Here is a 24,058-nt window from a genome sequence, read left to right on the forward strand (position 1 = left end):
GTTTTGCTGTAAACTTTATTCATATAAAAGGCAGCCTGTGCCCTTAAATCTCTTTATGTGAAACTGGAATCTTGTTATTACATTCATTGTACAGAATGTCCAGCATTTCCTTTTTAAAGCTCTTACAACTACATTCAAAAGATAGAAAAATGCAAATGATTTCAAACCTGCTTCAGAAAATAAACCTGCTGGAAATGTACAATATAAAAATACATGTTTTCTCACATTTGTTTATTTAACAGGATCCTATGTAGTTAGCTAGAATGTCATGAAGGTTTCTCCAAAACTCGCTCAGTCCACTTTGACCAGTTTTGAGTAAATTGGGGTTTTTAAAATAATAAAAATATACTTCTTAATGCTTACATCTCTACCAAGTGAAAGTGTATAACTATGAATGTCGGCACACTTTCACCAAGTGTTGATTCTTCAGGAATTACACTTGTGTCTTCGTCAGACTCCATTAGTATTGCAATAAGAGCTTGGTAAAATATTTGTACCATGTCATGTATCATGTCACATCTCTGGTTTATTTTGAATCTGTGAGCAGTTCAGTGGACATGTGAAACTGTTTGATTTTGTTCCAATCTTTATCTCTGGTGCTGCTGTCCCCTCACTCTAACCAGTCGAAGCAGCCGAGTCCTGCTCACTGGAACTGTTGGGCTTCTCTCTATACTGTACTGTACTGTACTATACTATAGTATACTGGCCTAAACATTTAAAGTACCCTGAGATGACTAGTCGTACCGTCTAGTCGTAAACTTCTGCTTATCATAAATGTGTTGTACAAGTAGCATAGGAAAAATTTAGTAGAGTTCCTTGTTTGGTAAGAAGTAACGGTATTTATCTGTTATGTTAACTGTTGTGTTTCCCTATATGTGGGTGGTTGGTTTTGACTAAATAGCAGACTGAGTGAGTCTAAGAGAAACTGTCAGTGAAAGGTGATATGAAGGGACATGCTCTTCCTTCACATCACTTTCCAATAAGTGGATACAACGTATTTCAAGCTAATGTGTGAACAACTGAGCATTAAGCAGTGAGTTGGAACTGAAAAGCATGCAAAAATGAGAAAGTACAAATCATGGAAATGTGGACATTATTAATAATCATCCTTAAAAATGTGCATCTTTAGTACCTTCAACAAATAGTTTCTTCTTCCCTGCTCGATGCCTATATTTAATCTTGCTTTGTTAACCACAGATCACTCCTACATCCTCCCCGTGCGAGCAGTTGTGTTTCCCAACCCTGGACCTTTTGCACGCCAGCAGTGATCTCTCCCCACCCTCACACTCCACATCATCCAGCAGGATCCTAACGCTGCTGTCCGCCTCGCCCAGCGCTGCCCTCTTCATCACTGCCAGCGCCTTTGTGAAGCCGAGCTGTCGGCACACGACAGAACCGGCCTTGGCAGAAAAAAGGTCATCGCACACTGTCCCCCATTCCCCTCGGAGAAAGATCTCCACTCTGCCTCGATCTAATAAACCATCAGTGCTTACGAGTCGCACTGAGCCGGCCCTCAGTCTTCTCCCATCTCTTCCTTTCTTGTAGCCTCTACCTTTGCCTCTGGGCTTCTTGTATACTTGGTTGCCCTCTCCGGCACTTTCCAGCTTCTCCCCAATCCACAGCTTCCCTTCCCGTGTTTTAGGCATTGTTGTGCTGATTGCTGGTCTCTGGGGCTTCTGGTTCAAATATGGTGCCCACGTTGTGGTGATCACTCCAGGATGTTTGGGATAAGGTGTAGAGTTCAAAGCCACATGGGGCCTTTGCAGCGATGCTGTAGATGGAGATGGAGGACGTTGTAGTGGGCTTAAAGGTTGGGAAGTGGCACTGGGAGGGTACTGAGGGGGTCTCCCATGTCTTCTTGGTGAAGCTGTTGGGATGATCGGAGTTTGAGCAATCCTAGAGGACGCTGCAGTCATGACGGTTTCGCGATAACCTGAGGGAGAGACAGAATCACCCTCTTTATTTGAATATATGTAGTTTAATATGTGCTAAAGCTGTGAAAGTCTTACATTTTGGGAAATACGCCTATTTGCTTTTTTTGCCAAGAGTTAGATGAGATCTTGTCTGCCAAATAAATAAAAAAGCAGTTCAGCAGCTGGTTAGCGGGATGGAAGTTGGGAAAAAGTGAACTTGTTTAGAGGTAACAAAATCCATGATTTGATTCCAGTTTTGAATCCTTAAGAAATAGTCTAAAAGCATTGAGGGACTCTTTGCATCTCACCAAGAAACTGTTTAGTGCATAGTCCCTCTAAAAGCAATGCTATTTCTTTTTACACTTTCGTTTATGTACAACGTAAACCAGGGAGATAAAATGTGTTAATTATTGAACGTTAGAGATGCTGGAAGCCAACTTTTGTTACCTTTAAACACATTCTGCTTGCCTTACTTAGGGGTTTTACACTAAGCTTGACCAGATAGCACAACATTGATCCTTTCAGCTCACTCTTGATTCAAGAAAAGTCAATATGCATGTTTCCCAAAATGTTAAATTACTCCTACACCAGATTGATAATTTAAGAACTGAGTGTGTTTGAAAGAGTTCAGAATTCACTAAAATCAATAAAGCAATGTTATTGCAAAGAAAGGACATAGACACAGACACACAAGGATGAATGTCCAAACTGAGGCTGATGCAGAACCATTTATTCCAAATAAATAATTGCCAAAGTTTCTGATTTAAATTAAAGTAGTGCAAATACCTGACACATAAATAAGCACCATTTATCACCCTGCTTTAGACTCTTGTACCAGCCAAAGAATAGCATGTTAGCAGGATTGGGAACGAAGGACACTTCAGCTAATTCCACCATACCTGAGTTTGACAAAAGCTTGTGCAAACGGCTCATCCCACATTTATAACAGGTGAATTTAAGAGTGAAAAATAGTCCGGAAGTTGAGACAATGTACATTATGGTGATTAACATTAAATGTCCAACAATTTGATAGCATTTCATTTAGTTAACCTTTAATATTGTAAATATTACTTTAGTCTCTTAATCCCTCTACAATTTCTTTTCACTTCCAGCACAGAGTTGTTGCAAATGAAGTGCAAAGACTGATATGAAGCATTAATAAATACTTGTTTGAATGCATATTAATTTACGGACTCTCAAAAGTGGTAATACAAGTAGTAGGCTATTTAAAATAAAATTAAAACGCATTATTATAACAGGCAAGTTGATGAAGATTTAAAGAAATTAAATAATCAAAAGTTAAGTGTTTTAATGGATTAATAAGCTCAGCATTTTTTAAATTACTATTACAATTTAGCAAATAACTTAAGACATATAGTTCACTCCCATTTATCAGTTAGGTTTTTTGGCTCTTTTACTGTAATTTATTTACCTCCGAGCTTTTACTAAACAGTAAACACTTGTCTACATACCTGTCGTGTCTATTGCCTATGGATAAAAATGTCATGCAGCTTTAAACAAAATGCTACTACAGCCAAAAATTAGCTAAAGTGCAGATTTATCTACTCTGCAAAAGAGTGGGAAAAAGGGCAGGGAAAAAAAGTCCCACGCAAAAGACTTAGCTGCCAAGCTATTTATTTTTCTCATCTTTTTTTATGATTTTATAAGCCATTAGAAAAGCTGCAGCTGATATTTGTAGCAATTAAGACCTCAGTTATATGCAACAGAGTAGTTACCACATTTGAAAGGGGTGTAATTTCACCAACAAACTATGCTAAGTTAACTACAAAATAATCTGCATTTTAAAAGGAATCCTTTAGTTGTGAAATGTTAATTGAGTTATTAAGGTGTTAAAATGTAAAGCAAAAACAAAATGCAGACAAAGAAACCACCTGATTTGATGCTGGTGGCTTCTCCCCGTGCCAGCGTGTGCACTGGTTTACTGGTGGGTTTATTGTTAGTTCTAATGGTGAACTTAGTGCTCGGGTTAGCAGCTGGCTGATCAGTGGAGCTAGCTCGATAAACAGGTGCACCAGTAGGCCTACCAGTGGAGGAGCTTGTGGCGGGAGTTGTGGCAGGAGTGGTCATCATGGCCATCTGGACTGTTGTTGGTGCGGTTGTTGGTTTTATTGTTGTGGCTGCGGTTGTTTTAACTGTTGCTTTAATAGTCGGTGTTGTTGCTGGTAATGTTGTCTTTGTCGTTGTTTTTCTTGTTGTCTGTGTTGTTGTTTTTGTTGTGGTCGCTGTTGTTGTCGTTGTTGTTGGTTGTGGCGGTTTTCTCATTGTTTTTCTTGTTGGCATTGGTGGCTTTATTATTACTATAGGTTTTCTTGGTGCTTTTTTGGCTGTTGTGGTTTTTCGCGTGGTCGTCGTGGGAACAGCTGTGGTGGTTGGTTTCTTGTTGATTACAAACTCTGCAAACGAGGAAAGGAAGAAATTAAGACATTTGTACACAGTCAAAAAAAAATACCTAGATTTTGATACAAGACGGAAGAAATTCCAAGCTTGATCTGTGGTTTTAATCAAATATCAAATATCCTGTCCTCCATATTTATTGTTGACCATGCAAGTGACCATTTTTTGGAAGTATTATTACCGATTATAGATCCCCAACCTGTACATATTTATTGCTCAGTAATGTACAAACAGGAAAATGTATTATGTATCCATGTTGATATTGATGTTTGTTTCCCCAGAGCTCTGCAATAAATCACTCTTTAATCTTTAATCTGCTTTTGCCAGAAGGGCAGAGCTTAAAATTCTTTTTTTATCTATTGATACATATTATGTGTCCATATTTGTCTGTATATTTTTAAACCACACATGGCACACTAACAAGATAAAAATAGGAAATACGATTATGTCATAACAAAGCTTCAATCCAATCAGGATTTGAGTGAGAATTCAGTCTTTCTAGAAAGTACCAATAAAAGAAAAAAATGATTAAACTAAAAGTGGAACAGAGAAACTAAAAAAAATGAAAAAGTAACCAATATTTTAGGATTTCCTTTACCTTCTTTGGGATGGAAATGGACCAGTTTTCCCTTTATCTTAACAGGGGAAGGCTTGATGCTGCATTTTCCAGGTGCTGCTCGTCTGTGTGTGGTCAAGAGAGAAAACATTTGCATCCAAATGTAATGTGTAATATTTATGTATTAGGTATATTTTTCCTTACATTTTGTGAATTCCATATCTTCCACTTGTCCGAATGTTTTTCGTGTAACAGCTACTTTAAAGTTAAATACAAGCTAATTTGTTCATCAGTTATGTCAGCTGATGTTGATAATTTATAAAGAACTGACAGAAGAGGGCACTGTACAAATCTTGTCTTTAATATATTGCATTGACTGCAGCTCTAACCAAGTGTAATAATTCAACGCTTAAATTCAAAATCTTGTTGGTCTTGTCTTTAGTAAGCATTGGTTATCTAGTGCTTGCTAAGAGAATCATTTGTCTTAATTCACGTAACTGTCACTTGTCTTGATAAGCAGCTTTTCACTGAGTTAGTTCTAATTAGAAACAAGAGACGTAGACTATAGGTTTGATTTACATAAACTGGGCTTAACGAAATTGCTTGAATCTAGTCGTTTTGAGCTTATTCCAAGACTTTCTGTGCTTAAATACAGTCGGACAGCCTGACTTAATTTAAAACTTCTTAAAATTTATTTACTGCACTGGCAGCCAAATGTGCTTGTTTGTGCTGGTAGCACAAAACATTTGGCTTTAATCATGATTTAATTGGGCATTTTGCAGTGCAGATGTAATTGGGTTAAAAAAAAAAAAAACCAACATATTAGTAAGGCTCTGACTTTAACTACCATATTTTGGATAATACTGGACTCATTTATTTTCTTAACCACAGAACAAATAACCTCCATACTGTGCTTACATACTGTAGATCAGGTGCGAACATGTAGCTCAAAAAAAAATCTTGTAGGTAATTCTCTAGATTGCCCACAATGGCCAGTAATTCCATTAGTTGTCACAATCACAGCACCTTACCTACTCCTTGTTAGTTTTCTAGTCTAGTGACATTCACTCACTCACAGCTGGCCTTGTGACGATGTATTTTGGAGGCAGCTTACATTTGATTAATTGTACCTAAATGTCTACACAACACACCCGGCAGGTGTGATGGAGGTGTGTCTTTTGCTGAGGGGAAATGTTGTAAACGTTCACTACCTGGATGGGTCCACTATCTTATAGATAACTCCTGTTCTCGCTGTGGCACTCGGGACTCCTGTGGCTAAGAAATATAATTCACCTAGAAAGATTCATAGAGGAAAAGCAGAAAGAGTAGAGACAATAGATGAAGGACAAAAAAGAAAGATTCATTCAAAAATGGACAAAGGAGAGATTTTGGCAAGACAGACAGAGAGGGAGAAAAAAGGGGAGGGGTGGAGATTTTTACAATGAGTGCATATGGGAGAAAGACCAAGAAAATGGAGGAGAGGGAGAAAAATGGTAAAATGGATAAGACAGAAAGGGGGAAAAAACAGAGAAGACACATAAGTTATATTGTATGTACACATTATGGTAAAATTTGGAAAGGTGTCTTGCAATATGAAGGAATGGAATTTGGTTGAACTTTCAATCATAAATATGCTTCATGACACTTTAAAAAGAGGAGGAAAAAAGCATACGACTGTGTGCAACACTCTTCCTAATAAATCAGCAGTCTATAATTCACACCAGATATATTAAACTGAAGTTGCTCCTGACTCCTCAGAAATGAGGGCAGTTAAGTAGTAATTCAATATTATTGTCTAGAACAGAAGTAAAACATCTCAATGACCTAATTACTTCTTTAATTGCAGTATGAGTGTAGGTTACAAGGACTATTTTTCTTTTCCCATCTAAATGTGACCCACACAGTTCTTACCTGCTTCATCCTCTGCAAAAGAGATGATGTATTTATAGTGGCTGTCGATGAGTTTGGGGAATCTGCAGGTCTGACCTCTTCCCATGCAGATCTCAGTGTACTGCCATTCTCCTGTGGTGGTGTTCTCCTTCAGAGACATCAGACGCCTGAACAGAAACAGACATACACATACTCTATATACCTCTAAAATGAGGAAAGTGATTGGCTAAAAATCAACAATCAAAGGACAATGACAGGTGTGTGTGTGTTTTAAAAGTTCTGTAAATTCTGATTAATGTTACCATGAATTCATCCCTCAATCTTTGCAGTGATGACTGAGAATGACTAAATATACTGGATCCTGTGCAATATCAGTATTTTCTTCTCATAGTAGAACCTTTGCAATATAGAGAAAATATATAAATCTGAAACTAAAATATTTCTTATTTCTACTGAAGGAAAAATCTGTGCAATAACATTGTTGTTTTACAAAGATAAGTGCAATATTGTTCAGTTCTGCAACCAGAGAAATCTGTGCAATACCTGAATTTCTGCATATGGATGAATCTGTACAATATCAACGGTATTTATGTATATTTCTTGTTGATGTTTCCTATACATTTTCACTGTCCCCTTTAGCTGCTGTAACATTGCAAATTGCCCCTTTCTGCAATTAATAAAGGCTTATCTTGTCTCATCTTAAAGAAAAAAATCCAAAATTTAGATTTTAGAAACACACCCGCTCATGAAATCCCCAAAGATGTAGAGTCCGTTGAGGTTTGGCATCTGACACCCTCTGTAGATGTATCCTCCTGTCACTGACTTGCCCAGCTTGTGAGGGTATGCAAATATGGGCAAGATGTCATCTACAAAGGCATAAAAACCAAACAACACCTCACTTCATACCGTTACTGTTACATTAATATAACAATAGGACAATATTACAGTACAGTGAAAATGAAAAATTAGATTCAGATGTGCATGGAAAGTCTCTTGAGCTCACAACCTTAAGTGATAATGAAATGGGGCTTTCACAGAACTGTAACACATATTGTAACAATTTAATCCTTCTCAGTAGTTTATGTAAATCCAAAAAAACGTGGCACACATCTGTATCCATCGTGCGCAGATCATTTTGCTTCTCTCTGTGTAAATACTCGATCCAGTTTATGGACTCCAAGCCGACGAGAAAGTTGACTCACCAAGAGATGAGTTCTGACAGAGTTTTCGATCGTAGCAGCTGAAGCCTTCTTTGGCTCTCCAGCCATAGTTGCCTCCTTGAAAAAAGAAAAAATAGAAAGGTGTTGACAGTAAAACTCATTCAGGAAAAACTTTAGATTTTATTTTAATTGGTGTTGCTTCATGACGCAGTAAACATACTGTACATATACTTTTGGACTCACATAGCCATTATTTGGTTGGAAAATAAAACAGATTTCGCCCCACAAGCTGTTATTTCATGCCTTCTTTGGAACTCTGCAAACTCAGATCCCATTCAGCTTCATGATTAGTGAGCAGACAGGGCTTAAACTAAACTATGTCTGACTCAATGTCTGCGTAATTTTGTAGATAATAGTTTTATATGACATGGGGATAAGTAGATAATGACACTTAATTTCACTTAAGAGTGAACTTTGGTTGGAAGCTGTTAAAAAGAAGAACGTTGTCAGCGTGATAATTAACTCAAAGGTGTTCATGCTGAAAAAGTGAAATCTCTCTCCAAAGTGAAACTCTGCTTCGGACTGAAATCATCAAACCTTTTACAATGAGGTCCACCTCTTCATACTTGTTCTGGCCCACGTCACCACAAAACATCCTGCCTCTGCCTGCGCCTGTAGCAGGGTCACCACGGTCAATGGAACAACGCCACATATTGCGAACGCCATAGGCATAAATCTCTGCAAAGAGAGATCAGAAGAGAAAAGGGATGAAAAAAACTAAAAAGAAAATAACATTTACACTTTAGCCCCAATACTGTACACACTTTGTAAGGATTAAAGTGATTTATAGAAACTGCATGCAGAAACCTAAAGCGTATGTTACTGGAATGAAGAGCAACAGTCCCACTGCAGTCACAGTTGTGCAGTTCATCTTAAAACTTGCCAGAAATGATTAAACTTTTTCACACAAATGGGAAATTTTGGGGGGATTTACCAGGCCGTGTCTCTTTCTCCCCCAGGAAAGGGTTATCTGAGGGAATGCTGTACGGTGCACCGTCATCGTTGTTGTCAACATCAATCCGCAGCACTTTGCCAAGAAGCACTGACCTGTCAAAAACAAGGAGAAGACAAAAGACTGAGGAAGATTTAGAGCGGCTTAAAAACTAAGGTGAGTGACTGAGCGGCTGAATCTGAGTGAGTGTTTTGTTAAGAACTTCAAAGTCCCATTACACTGTCCTATGATCCCCCAAAATCTCATCTTCTTTGAACTTCTCTGCTTCATATTTTCTTTCTATCTGTCTTGAAGTCTGTTCTTAATTGCACCAATTCCCCTCCTCCTTTAATACTCTCCCTTAAATTTTTTATTTTTTTTTTGCACATTTTTTGGAAATCATTCTATCTCATACTAACCTCATCCAGCCTCATGTCTTGAATTACTGTCCTACCTTCAAATTTCTCTCTGTTGGTTCATCTGAGCATAAATCTCATATCTCTCCATCAATTTCTCTATCTTTTACCAATCTTTAACACTCCCCTCCTCCCGTTCTATTCCACTTATTGTATCTTTCTCCTTCCTACAGGCTGGTAAACCTCTCCTTAGCCCTTTTCCAGTTTTTCCAATCCCACCCTGTCCCCTCTCTCCCCCTCACTGACTCTCTCCCTCTCTCTCCCCTCCACATACCAGTGTGTGGTGGTCCACGATGTGTAGTGTCAATATTAGACTTGGCAGGGTGCATTCTCCCTCATTCCCAGGGCAGCTATTACAGCATGTCAGAAAGGGACCCTCAGAAACAGCTAAACTAGTCATGTCTGGAGAAAAGGTGTCAACATCTCTAAAATAAACCGAGGTTTCTGAGACAAATAGAACCACTAATATTCAGGTTGACTTGAATCCTGTCTATAAGGTTGAAGATTAGGATGGCTACAGTTTATTTTGCTATGTTGGTGAGGGAAATATCATAGTCAGAGCTTGTTTTTTTCCTTAGCCAGAGTATTTATCAGCTTTATAATCCATAATATAACCACTGCATCTGTACACTATACTGCAAATAAGCAGTAATATTAGCACGTTTTTTGTTGTCACCCTTGGCTATAATTGGCATTTAAGCTACTGTGAGTTGATCAGATGGAAATGAAAAGTGACAGCTGTAGTTTACAGCTGAAAAACAACCCCATAATGGCAATCACATATACTGTACATGGTTTTATGTAAACATTAAAACACACTTTGCCTGAAGACACAGCATTTCTATTGAACCTAATAAATTATGATGTAAAGGCTAATGTGGTGTAAGAGGTGAGTGATGATGTCTAACACTCTAAAAGACGAATAATGCCCTGCAGTTCCTTCAATAAAAGCTCTTAATGTGTGTGCACACATCATGCCACCTTAGACTTTTCATTTATGACACATCTTCTATTGGCATCTGCGAACAAACACAGATGTGGCTTCTTCTTTTGCTCAACCCAGACATAAATTGGAAAATATCTCCTCTGTTAATGCTGCTCTAAGGATAATAATGAACTGTGCAGTTTATTCCCAGGCAATTTGGAAACTGTTAAGTTAATTAAACACTGAAGTCTCAGTAAACTAGTACTCTACTGAGCCTGGCAGGCATGAAGGAAGGATGTGTGTTTGTGATGCATGTACAAACAAAACTTTGATTTGTACCTGTTTGGATTTGGATTACAGTCATTGCAGAGCTATCATTCACAGTTACCACTGAGCTTACTGTATATTTGCTATAATTTAAATCCTTTTTATTACACTTTAGTGGAACAAACTAGAAGATGTTCTCAGTAGAACTGGCTGGCTCTTTACCTGCTCTGACTTGAGTTTGACATTTTGTTTAGTTCCATTTGTTTATTTGCCAACGTTTCAGTGACGTCATGGAGGCTTGTAAAGATAAAATGATGAGTACCTTCATAGAGCAATCAGAAAAGGTGTTTATTTTATCCAGGTTAATTATTTTAGATCATGTATAAGCCTGAAGATTTATGCTCACATAATAAACATGGAGCTTATTTACTGACAAGCTTTGGTGCAATGAATGGCTTGTTTGCGTTATCGTTTTCATACAGATGTTTAATGTGAGAAGTAAACATTTAAAGTCTATCTTCTATCATTCAAATCTGCAGATGACTAAATTAAATGACACTGACTTGTTCTGTGAGTTGCCGAACTTTCCAAATGGGTCTCCAGCTCGCCCACCATCACCAATAAAGATGTACAGATAGCCGTCGTGACCAAAAAGAAGCTGTCCCCCATTATGATTAGATGCTGGTTCTACCACCTCCATGATGGTTCTACAAGAGAGATAAGAAGAGGATTGATTTGCTTGTGTCATCTGAGACGTACTTGAATACACTGTAGGCACATATTTGAGTAAATACCTCTCAGAAGAATGGTCTAGTTGGTTGTCATCATGCACTGACAGTGTGAACTCGCTGATTCGTATCCTCTCCTGCTTCTTGACAGACACAGAGTAGTACACGTAGGCTTTTCTGACTGTGGTGAATCTACGCACAGAAGAGATGCTCAATGTAAATGTCCAAGTCATACTTCACATGTAATCGCAGGGATTCCATGTGAGTTTTGGACAGAACTCTCACAAACAACTGCTTCTGTTATTTTGACAGTATGCACCTGGGATGCAGGGCTATGCAGAGGAATCCTCTCTCGTCTCCAGCCCACGGAGATGTGAGAACTGCCTGAGTGAGGTTGAGGAAAGGACGGTCGATCCTGGAGCCGTTTGCCAGATACACCCACACATAACCCAGCTGCTCGGCGACAAAGAAGCGGTGAGTTCCATCATCGGCGTGGATCATGGCCACGGGGTTACGGAGGCCGTTGGCCACTTCCTGCAAGCACAACTCCAGACAGCCTTTAGGATCCTCACGTACCAAACCCAGGTTAGCATTTAGCTCTGAGGGTGGAAAAAACAATACAGAGAATGAAGAATAGATTCAAAAAGAAAAGATTAATGAATCATTTTAAACTTACAAAAACAATTGTATTCACATGTAAGTGGATAGTGTGTATCTAAGACCTGATGTTTAACATTAAAATGAATTATGAAATTAATGCACATACTAACAGATTAAATGAACACAAAAATGTATAGACTTGCATCAATTTCTACTTTAATTCCACAATGAATGCTGTCATGCACGCTGTAACTTCTTGCATTCATTAAGGCAGTGTTGGTGTCTGTTGGTTGTCTCAACACTTCGATCCAGGCTGAAATGTATCAACAACTTCTGGATGAAGTTTTGAGCAGATATAATGCAGGTGCATTCAGATAAATTTGGCGAGTCCCTAATTTCTCATCGAACACCACCAGCAGTCAAAGTTTTCTCTCGTTTTGTGAAAAATCTCCGCATCAGCTTGGACAGGCATTCATGGTTCCCAGATGATGAATCCACATGACTCAGGTGATCTCCTGACTGAGCCTAATGTTTGTAATGTTGAGTAGATGATGGGTGATGGTTGAGTAGATGGCTAACATGCTGAACATTATAGCTAGTATTCATCAACATGGTAGCACTATGATTGTGAGCTTGTTAGCATGCTGATAATAGCATTTATCACTGCTGTGCTAGTTATGGCTGTAGATTCTGGCCTTATCTTAGCTCCTTAGTGTTGTATTTTATTCATGATAGTGATTTGTTTTGAGGTGTCCGTATAGAACTCACCATTGTCTCATGTATGACTCATTTAACAGGTTGCAGCTATGCTATGTCTCTTTTCCTCTGTCCCTATAATTTTCAGACATCAGACAGCTTCATCCGATGATATTCTTCCTCTGTTTCTGGAATCTATTACTTCTTTCCGCTGCTTCGGGTCATCCTTACTTTCTCATCTTATAGCAGCCTGTTTATATGTTTTGTATTTGTCCTTTTGGGAGCCCCTTGGAAATTAGTTCCTATATCTCAAAGGCTTTTCTTTTAATAACTCCAAATTCATTATGTAAAAAGCACAAAGAGCAAAGTTCCTGTTTTGTTAGTTCAAGTGGGTTACGTGAGCTAATCTTTTCCCCTCTTCTTCCTCGGTAATAAATGAGAAATGTATGAGTTTTAATTAGTGCATGTGCCTTCTGGTAAACGTATAAATCTACCCTATGTGTTGCCCATACCTGTGTTCGTCAAGACATTAGGATAGCAATACTGTTGGTCCTTCAGCTCCAGAAAGTCACAGAACTTCCTGCGATCTTCTTCTATTGTGGCGGTCAGGTTTGCAAACTGCTGCGGGCTTTCCGAGTCCTCGAGGAGGAGGCCCAGTGTGTAGCGACACTGATGCCAGTAGTCGGAGCAATAATCCCCACACAATCCAGGCAGCATCCTCATAGGTGTGTTGGCATCCTCAGCATCGTAGAGGTGGGCAGCATATGGAGAACACTCCTATGAAGGAAAAGAAACACTTATTTAACAAAAGTTATAAAAATTCTAGTAAAAGTTACGAGAGAGCAACAAATGCATCATTTTCTTATTAAAAGTGTATCACTGTAGATGGGAACTTCTGCTTTCTGATACATTTATGTTTCTCACAGGTAATATTTGAAAGTATCTATACTTATTAATTCTCTTTTAAGCCAAAACACTTATCTCAGAGGCAGAGTTAAGGGCATGAATGAATCACATAAACACGGGATGGATTTATTCTTCCACAGCTCCCCACTGTGACTGGTCAGGCCTGTGTTATATTCAGCTCGTCTGAGTGCAGTCCATTATAAATGGATCCCATAAGGTCCACTCACTTATTAAGTCACAACCACACCGTCCACACCCAGAATGGTGAGCGGTAGGCACAACGAGCCATGACACCCAAACCGTGGTGCGGTCGACTGGTGCGCTTTCACTTAGCGCCAGACCAGCCAAGCCGATCATCACCAGGGAGCAGAACCCAACAGCAAAACAGCACAGAATCGCTTATTTACACATTCAACTTTGGCAGAGCAAAAATATGAAAAAAAAACAGCCAAACAGATGCAAATAATGTGAAGACAGCACAGTGTAGAGCAAGTTTAGCGTGTGGTTACTTCCTATAGGAGTCACTGCATTGCAAAAGACAAAATATCCATTTATTTTCTAGTGAACAATTTCTTGAGAAGTGTATGTCATTCCAGAAAATGTTTTTGGTATTGAAGCAAAGTAGACAAAAGGTTTAAATAGCGTGTCCCAGAGCAAAAGACCTATTTTTTCTCCATGCAGCAATTGTAGGCCTGTAGTGTTTTGTTACTGACTTAACCTCAGCTCACTTTTACAAATGGATTTTACTGTTGTTGCTCAAAACAATTACATAACTGGTGGATATAGTCTTAAGAGCACTTTCAAAATAATGAATTCACTGGGGCCAAATTTGTATTTCTTGTATTTTTTATTACTGACATATGGCAACAAGGCTGTGCATGTTAATTACCGACTGTAACTTTCATATTGATGTGAATCATTTAAGGAATCTGATGGACGAAAACACCTATGAGCAGTGTGTGTGTGTGTGCTTTTACCTGAAATGACCGCTTTAAATAATTTCCGCTTTTACTTCTTTGTGCATGTCAAGCTCACTTGAGGTGTACAAACTATAACATGGTATTAATTATGAATAAAGAGAAGAGGAAGAACGTTCTGTGTGGGTGAGTCACAGTATGTAGATGTGCATAGATTGCTATGACATGTATGTTTTGGTTTAGTTATTAAATGTTTCATCAGTGTTGCCTCGGGTTTGTTCTCCACAGATCAGCCGCAACGTTAAAATCACAGACAGGTCAAGTGAACAACATCAGTCATCTTATTACAATGTAATGTGCTGCTGGGACTCTTCAGGTCCTGTATTTACGTAAAAGTTACTTAACACCTAAAGAAAACCAAAACATTCCAGATAAAGCACTGTAGGATTCCATATACTGAAAAAACTGCTCAGGAACAGCTCAATAAATGCGACAAATAGTTGACCCACCCTCTGAACTCCCCAGATCCCAATCTCAACAAGCCCGATCCACAGAGGAACCACCCAACACCCCACAGGACCCAGCAAATCCACTGGGAACTCCTGGTACCAGAAACCCAAAGGTCCTGTGTTCATGGTGGGTGAGAGCTGTTTGAGGAGGATCTCCGCAATGTTAGGGAGATAGTGAATGCTGAGGTTGATTAATGTATATGTTTGCTTCTACACTCTCCATAATTTCAATCATTTTTTGGCGTAGTTCAGTTAATAATCCAGGTTTTCAAACTATAAGAGACTCGAAGGATGCTGCCCAGAGTCCGAATTTAGTCATGTGATGCAAAGATTCCTGACAGTCATCACATTAAATTAAGAAGTCAGACTGATCCATTGGTAACTGTTAGTCATCCATGTATACGTTAGATATCATAGTAATAAAAACTACTAATAGCTAGCTTTCTGCATTTTTAATCATGGTAATTTAGACATTCACTAGCACAGTGCTAAGCAAGGTTCTCATTGCCTATCTCACAGTCCGTCTTCAGATTTATACTCCCTCCTGCTCTCTGTAGTCTTCATCAGCATTGTCGACCATCAGTCTCAATCCATTGGGTTCCAGAGCCTCCAACTACGCAGCACCCAACTTTTGAAACCCCCTATCTCTTTACATTTGCATACTGGACTCCATCACAGAATAAGTAACCGCTCTAAAAACCCATCTTTTCAACTTCTACTCACTTTAACTGCAACAGCTACATTTAGCAATTTATTATTGATTTTAAGGGATGTGGATTTTAACTAAGTATAGATTTATACTGTGTTGCTCATTATATGTTTTGCCAATAAATGATTTTTATATAATCTTTAGTGTCCTGAAAGGTGCCATCAAATAAAATGAGTTATGGTTATTAAGAACCCAACCAAATATGGGCTACAAAAACAAAACTGTACTGTTCACTGCCAGACCATAATGGGAACCTACTTCCAAATCTTAGAGCATAATTATGCCCTAAATCCAAGTAAGATAAAGAAAACTAAGAGTGACAAAAATCAATTAATATTTACTTAATTTATGTTGTCCATATTTTCGCCTCCTGTGGAGCAGGAATGTTGGGGTGGTGAAGGCATGGCCATAGCTTTGTCTGTTATTTACGTATTTTTTCTTGGGGCCACATAAAATGCAAGTAGCTGATGTGGGTAAGTGTCTTTCTTTGATTTTGGGCTTTTAGCTGCAATTGCCGCTCCATCACAGCGGAACCCCAAACTGAGCCAAAGCTAAAAAAAAAAAACAAACAAATTGTTACTGAGAAAAAGGATATACACTGAAAACTGTAACAGAGACTTGTTGTTGAAATACTTGAAAGTGCTTTGCTGAGAAAAGATCAGAGCCTTCCTGCACAACAGTTTGAGCTCCACAGGCCAAAACAAAGGCTGCGCTCAGTCTGAGCTGCTGGAACTGTTGATGAAAGAAGCCTCTGGGACAAAGCTGGGATGGAACTTGATTGACTGAATTTATTGTGCTTCCTACATTGGAATTTATCTTGTCCATTTTGCAGTAGATTTTGTGTTTTAATCAAGAGTCATGCAGTGGTGTCACATTGCTCAATGGGCACAATGGAAGAAATAATACTTTGAATCATTTGATTCCCAGCTATCACATCACTCTACAGTGCTTCACACTGCCCTCACCTCTCTCTTTTGACCCACTGAAGCCAAAAAAGCCAGAAAAAAGCCAGCCAGTGTTACGAGACGGTTTTAATTTGGGTCCTACTATCATAGGGTAAGATAAATGCATGTAACTACTAACAGCTGTTGTTCCCTAACAATGCAGCCACTTCAAACTGCTATAATTTGGTGTTTAGAACAGACTCAGAATAGACTCAGATTTAAACTTTAAAAAAAGCTAAAATTCTGTTTTTTCAGTTTGTCTTACTGTCATCTGTCTCACAAACTCCTCATTCTGCACTGAGTGGCCCACATGGCTGTGTTTTATTACAGCTGAGGAGAGCAGAGACTCATGGCAAACAGATAGATGGTAAATGTGTGAAATTGGATCTGGACTGGTCCCTCAGAGAGGAAGATAGGCAAGGAGAAGTAAAGAGAGAGATAGACAAAAGAGAAACTTTGCCATAACTGTTGGATAAAACAAGGTCTGATCCAGCTACTTTAAACTGCTGCTTCAATCTGATACTATATAAATATTACAGCTGTGATAAAGAGCAGCTGGTCGGATGCTTTACGTCTGTAGGTTTGAGATTCGTTCTGGTATGGTGCATTCATGTGCTACTTGGAAACTTAAACTTTCCGATGCTGTCAGACCAAGTGACACAAACCAGCTTTCTAAACGCTGCTTGAAAGTGCTTATTAAAAATGCAGCGGGGGACACAACTAATTTAATGTCCTATTGCCCTTTTAAGTGCTCACTAAATGTTTTTGGCCTCTGAAGGCCCCGAGGTGGGGTTTGCTAGCTTTTACTTCATTATTAAATGTACTATTATCTCACTCTTTTTCTCTTTTTAATAATGAAGTGAGTTAACTGTGGGTTGTTTTGAGACAAAATAATACTAAGTCAGAAAGGGAGAGAGACACACTCTGTTCCACAGCTGAAACTTTTCAACTGAAGGCTCTTTAAATCTGTCCTTATGTCTGTATTTATGGAGTTTATTGATGTGCTTTTGTAGGTTCTTTTTTGCCATTCATGATCTTATCTTCATTTTATTTCTCTCTCTTCTCGCTCTCTTGCTTTTCCCCCTCCTCTGTCTCTCTGTCGCTCTGAGGAACTTGACACATCCTGAACCCCTGGCTGGAGGAGGAAATGGTTGTTTGTTTGGTCAGCTAAGTTTGGGGACGATGACAGTCTCCCTCTTGTCTCCCTGACACACACCAACACTCGCTCATTTCCCCCTTTCTGTCCGTCTGTCTGTCTCTCTCTCTCTTAATATGTGTCTGCCCGTCTCTCTCTCTTGTGTGACTGATATCAGTGCCAGGAAGCTCCTGTAGTGCTGCTGGAACAGAGGGCCTCAGTGTGGTGGGTTTATCCAGGGTAAAGTACGCTGGCAGCGGGGTAACTTGACCACCTCCCTGGCCTCTTTTACCCTTAAACTATCGACCTGGGAACTGGAAACCACAGCGCGGGTGTTTGTTATTCCAAAGACAGATTTAAAAAGCCTAAACAAAGGGTTCGTAAAAAATATTTAAAGAAAGAACAGTCTCACATCTTAGTGCTGTAGGTATTAATTTGCCAAGCCTTTGGTGAAAAACTAAAGCACCAAAATAGTCTTGTTTATAAGATAATTGTGCTCATTTACCAGTTTCTCTAAATGAGTGAGATGTAAATAGGATTGAAATGCAACATTAAGTAAAAAAGCATCTCAGCTAAATGTGAAGTATTTACGTTGTTCTGAAGTCAGCTTATAGTCAAAGTAAACTAACAGATGTAAGTTGCACATGTGCTGCAGGACTGTCATTACATTCAAGACGCAGCCTGCACTGCTTGGAAAGCACCACACAAGACTATAATTACCACTGTGATAGAAACCTATATTTTAGGAGACAGAGATTTGTCACTGTCTTTACGTAGTGGATGATGTATTGAACTACTCCAGTTTGTTTTGTTTTGTTTCACTGTTTTGCTGTAGATATTGGAGATGAAAGTGTATTTTTTTTCCGGCTTCTGTAAAATGAAGCTTTTTATCTTAATTATATGTGCCCAGCCAAAGTTGTGCTGCACCTATAATTCAATTTGCACTCATGATCTGCACGTAGTTAGAGGCCGAGCTGCATAGTCAGCACCTAATTATGCAATCAAGTGAGTGGGAGCGCCTTCCAGAGGCTGGATGGATCGGTTTAAGATTAGAAAACTCAGGAAAGGAACTAAAAACACAGCGATTCTGAAATAGAAATACTCATTAAATGACATAATTTTCCCAAACATTAACAAAGACTTGGGAAACTGCAGCATTTGTGACTGCATTTGTGATAGGATTACTGTAGTAATGTTTAAATTTAGAAACATTTCCTCGCTAGAACTGCATGAGTCATTACTATTAAAAGAACTGCCTGCATGCAAGAGGAAATGTGTGCAAGTTTTACTGGATTCACACTCAACTGTTTGGTTTATACTTCTTAGAAAATAATTCAGTGCAAATTATTCTTATCATTCAAATAAGGATCATTCGTATGAATAATATGTAGGAATTTTTATCATTCAAATTATTCTAATAATGGAGTTAAACCTTTTAGGTGTATTTAATGGGATTACCAAAAAGTGCAGTAAATGAGCTGTTAAATTGTCTTGCAATCTTTTTTTTCATGCAGTCATTCTGATCCAGAGGCCTGGACTCCTACTTACTAATGTCTACATCTGCATCTCATGTGAGAGAAGATAGTAAACAAACGCTTTCTGGGAATCTGAAGGGGAAGTAGTTTTATGCTTATACAAATGAGGAAAAGGGAAGCCAGTGAGACTTATTTGAAGTCATTGTTTGACAATTTGAAGTTAAAAGTTTAGTGTCATTGGGCAATATTCTATTAGAAACTTGTCCTGGTGTGAAAAAAGCCCCTTCTGACTCATTAGATTTCCCCTGAATCCAGTCCTAATGTGTGTTCTTTACTCCAGACCAGAGTTTAAAATTTGTGTTGCACAGCATTATTGGCTCATTCAGTCACAGTTTTAACATACATACACACAGTCCAGTTACAAGCCAAACCATCCAAAGCTCATGAGACATTAGTTAAGACTGCGGTTTAGCTCTCCAAGCATGAGTAACTGCTGTCTAGCATCTTTCCATGTAGGCAAGAAACCACATGTTTTGTTGGTTACTGTACTTTGTTGAGATTAGGCTCTCATTCGTGACAGTCTGCAACATATTTCCTGTGGAAACTTGTTCTTTAAACTTGTATTTTAAAGAGGTCTTGGTGTGATTATTGTGTCTCTGTTAATTATTACATTATTATTATTAGCTGACAAACAAACCAGAGGTTGGTGTTCTTGAACTGATCTGTTAAATATCCACACTGGTGTGATCACAAAGATCAAAACAAGATTTCTTAGTTCCTCTAAATTGCAGTTTTGCATTATTTATGATCACAGTCTGGAACTGTGTAGTGACGACACACATAGTGGAAAAGGTTTGTGTGGACTGCAAACCACAAATGCAAATAATAACAAACATCATGATTTTAATCTCTTGATGCGCATCACTAACCAAACACATTGCTCAATTTTAGCACAAACTCTGAGAATGAATGTGTGTCTTACCTGACAGAGGATGCTGCGAATGTATCTGCCACAGGTCACATATCCTGAATGGTCAAAGTTCTCCATAATGGTGTAAAACCTGTGTGATATCTGCTCGTCCTTTTCCACATCACAGCATCCAAACTTTGAATACTCTTTGCAGAAGACCAGTGGCTGATGGGGCTGGAACGGAGGCTTGTAATCCAAACACTGGGGATGACAGCACCCCCACCAGGCGTGGAGGAGCAGCAGGAGGACGGGGAGAAGGAGGTGACGGGAAAAGGTGGGCTGCAAGATGTACCGAGGAACCAGATTGCAGGTTTCCACGTTCATGTTGTACGGAAGAAGTCTTTCAGTAAAGGATAGTTGGTCTCGTTACCCAATAATGCAGTGAATTATAGCAGCTTGTGTGTGTTATTTGTGTTTAATATGTGAGAAAAGGGAAGCCAGTGTGCACGTTACATCTCCAGCAGCATCTGTGAAGTGCAGATATGAAGCTGAAAGTCAGATTTTCTGTAACATGTTCAATGTTTTCATTTGATGTCCTGGTCTCAGGCTGCTATGTGTGTGAATGTGTGTATCAAACACACTGACCCAGCATCACACCTGCCTGCAAGTTGGCCAGAGACCTACAAAGTGCTCAGGATTGGTTAAATTACCGACCCACACATCACACTTATGTGGCAAGCTGACCCAGGGATGTGTGCAAATAAGATAAAATAAGGTCAAACTGATACAGATGCAGTAAATTCTTTTGATCAGGAGGACATCTACAGCGTAGCCCAGGGGTTTGGAGGAGCCAAAGTCCCAAAGTCCTGTAATCGGAAGAGGTTCAGTTTGTGTCACTCAGTTTATTGTATCTGCACAAACACCTGCACACAACAACACAGATTCATGAAAGAAAGAAATTTTCTCTTTACTGAAACTTAACGATCATCACATGGCAGAATCTCAAAAATAGGTTCTTTTTTCAAACTAGAAGTAAACAAGCAGTGAAATTGCAAAGAACTAATTCAGCCTCTTAGAAAAAGGGACAAACCTCAAAAAAGCATCAGAAAATCACCTTCAGCCGACGTTTCTGCAAAATATTTACTTCCAGCCTGAAGTCACTTGTGGAGTCTCGCTGTGTTTGCTCTGGACGTGCCCATGTGCTGCAGTGGACATAAGCCATTCATAGAGACAGCAAGAGAAAGTGAGAGAGAGAGGTTCTTTCATTTAGACACCGAGCCACGCTGCAGCCTTCGCTCAGATCCCTCCCTCCTTGCTTCTTTACCTCCTCCTCCTCCTCCTCCTCCTCTCTTCTTTTCATTTACTTTTTTCACTCTGCTACAAAGACACATGCATTCCTTCCCATAGCATGCGGTCCATATTGCCCTGAAGTTGCAACTTTCCGCCTCTCCTCCCTCTGAGCTGAGCTCCCCCCAACCTTTAGCATTCCCAGACTTCTTCTCTTCTGTCTCTACCGGTTCCAGACAGACTCACTCACACTGCTCTGTGTGTGTGTGTGTGTGTGTGTGTGTGTGTGTGTGTGTGTGTGTGTGTGTGTGTGTGTGTGTGTGTGTGTGTGTGTGTCTGTGTGTGTCTGTGTGTGTCTGTGTGTGTCTGTGTGTGTGTGTGTGTGTGTGTGTGTGTGTGTGTGTGTGTGGTCAGATGAATCAGGACGTGTGCTGGAAGTGCAGACCAATGGATTCTCCAGGCACAGTTCCAGACCTGAATCTTATGTTAAAGAGCACAAATGGCCACATAATTACATAACTTTAAGTATTTGTAGCTGCTTCCTCTTGCACCAGAAAAGAACTCGGTCATATTGTAAACACTGATTAACTAGTTCACATTGTTAAAAACTCTGTTATCCTGAATTTAGATTTTTCTGTCTGACCATTACATATTAAAGACTTCTCAGTACCCTTCAGCCCTACAGAGTGTTTCAGCATCTGCCAGCTCATGATTCTGCTTTGAGGCACACAACTTTACTGTCTTGGTTTACACTCACCACTCTCACAGCATCAGTTTTTGCCACAGCGTGCAGCTATATTCAGTAAATTAAAGCTCCAAAAACCGACCGCACACTACCAGAGACAAAGTTAGCAGCTAGCTGGTGAACAAAGCGGCGCAATTAGCAGCCGAAGTATTTCCTTTTTAAGCTGGTGGAGACTAAAACGGAGCTAAAAAGAGTAAATATTGGATTTACAATAATAAGGTGGACAGACAATAAATGCTAATGTGTCAATTTGCTGGATGTGGAAACTGGAAAGCTGAAAGGTTACTGTGTTGCACCTTGTTTCTGCTGCGCCTAAACTTTCAAATAGTCACTTCTTCAAGATTTAAATATACACAGACAAATATCTTAACAGATACAGTGTCGTTAATCAAATGGCTATTGAGCTTTCCAGTTCATTTGATGCTATTTTTGAGGAGTTTGCATTTTATTTTGTCTAAATTGGCAGCATTTGGGGAATAAATATGGAAGGAAATCAGGCCTTTCTTTCCACTTGCTTTACCAACAAATAGTTATCTGAACCTTCAGTATTTTTACTCCAATGTTTATAAAATGTCGCTGCCTGTGGTGAAGCCAGTGTAATGGATGAGCAGCGCTTGCATGTGCGTTCGGTTTGTGTCTTTGTGATTTGTGTGTGTGTGTGTGTGTGTGTGTGTGTGTGTGTGTGTGTGTGTGTGTGTGTGTGTGTGTGTGTGTGTGTGTGTGTGTGTGTGTGTGTGTGTGTGTGTGTGTGTGTGTGTGTGTGTGTGTGTGTGTGTGTGTGTGTGTGTGTATAGACATACCACTACCATCTGTGTCTCATTACTGCAGAGCCACCTTTCAGATCAGCGAGTGACTCCCATCTGGCTGGCCGGCTGTCAGACACTTCATCACTCGGCACTCATAGATACAAACATAATCCACAGCCAGACGCTCCCTGGATTAAATAGATATGGGCAACTTATCATGTTATATAATTTTTTGGTTCACAGTTCTAATAGACTGACATAGCAAAGCATTACTCTTGATAAAAGTACATCGTTTACAGTAAAGTATTCTCTACTAAATCTGGTGAAGCCAGATAAATCCAAGAGTCAGATTAGTACTTAGTCTTACAGGCCCCTTGTCAGGTGAGTATTTGTTGTTGTTTTTGTGTTTTCCCACATCTTTCGCGTGGCTTCTTTACACAGACAAATGAAATTCTACAGAGTTATGCCACTGTGGGTCGATCCCGTCTACAGAGACATGATGAGACCTGCGCCACGAGACAGAAAAGGCATTTCCCTGCACACAGTGTTTATATTCTGCTTGTAAAATGTGCTAATCTTTAGTATGGCTGAGTGAGTCAATCAGTCTTTACTGGAAATGACTGGGAAACACACACACATACACACACCGCTGTGCTATAGAGGCAACCAACCACTGTGACTCTCAGATTGTCTTTATCTTTGTTTTATTCTTTGAAACACACACACACACACACACACACACACACACACACACACACACACACACACACACACACACACACACACACACACACACAGAGTGAAGGAGAATTAAACAGTGATGTAAAACAGTGATGTTGCTGCTAGTCTTGAAGTCATTCTCTGACTCCACGCTGACTCCAAGGACAGTCGGTTACACAAACACACATATTCAGTGTCATGCATACAGTTTATTCTAGTTCAGTCATTTGGCCGCTTTGTTTCATAACTTTAATCCAGCAAATTTGTCAAAATAAGCAAGTTGCTTTTAGAATGAAAGCACTTCTGGAATTGTTTGTATAAATGTGTGTGTTCTGCGTATTTGCAAGGGGGGATCAGGGTTTAGAAAATATGTTTTCATAATTGTCCTGAATGATGCAGAACTGTGGATTCTGGATCATGCAAAACTGCACTGCTTTAATCTGCTACATTTTTATTTTATTATTTATCCTACAAAGTCATAGTGGTTAAAGTTGCTTC

General features: G+C 39.4%; 1 protein-coding gene across 4 annotated transcripts; it reads right to left on the reverse strand.

Annotated features, from left to right (window-relative positions):
* Window positions 1-23,338, reverse strand: si:ch211-136a13.1 (HHIP-like protein 1). 4 transcript variants are annotated; one of them, XM_055012138.1, is made up of 17 exons: window positions 23,198-23,338; window positions 22,895-23,028; window positions 21,177-21,264; window positions 20,135-20,928; window positions 13,070-13,334; window positions 11,581-11,860; window positions 11,328-11,453; window positions 11,097-11,240; window positions 8,929-9,041; window positions 8,532-8,672; window positions 7,977-8,051; window positions 7,514-7,640; window positions 6,796-6,941; window positions 6,096-6,177; window positions 4,927-5,009; window positions 3,959-4,327; window positions 1-1,933 (listed from the first exon to the last, which is right to left on the reverse strand). In XM_055012138.1, exons 4-17 carry the CDS (start codon window positions 20,444-20,446, stop codon window positions 1,188-1,190), a joined length of 3,009 nt encoding a protein of 1,002 aa, XP_054868113.1. In that variant the 5' UTR covers window positions 20,447-20,928; window positions 21,177-21,264; window positions 22,895-23,028; window positions 23,198-23,338; the 3' UTR covers window positions 1-1,187. The 4 variants fall into 4 exon arrangements, with proteins under 4 accessions (XP_054868113.1, XP_054868112.1, XP_054868111.1 ...); XM_055012137.1 differs by having other exon boundaries at window positions 21,153-21,264; XM_055012136.1 differs by lacking the exons at window positions 22,895-23,028; window positions 23,198-23,338 and having other exon boundaries at window positions 21,177-21,472.
* Between the last annotated feature and the right edge of the window lie 720 nt (window positions 23,339-24,058).

This window comes from Amphiprion ocellaris, chromosome 7 (assembly GCF_022539595.1).
Source record: "Amphiprion ocellaris isolate individual 3 ecotype Okinawa chromosome 7, ASM2253959v1, whole genome shotgun sequence".
Lineage (NCBI taxonomy): Eukaryota > Metazoa > Chordata > Actinopteri > Pomacentridae > Amphiprion > Amphiprion ocellaris.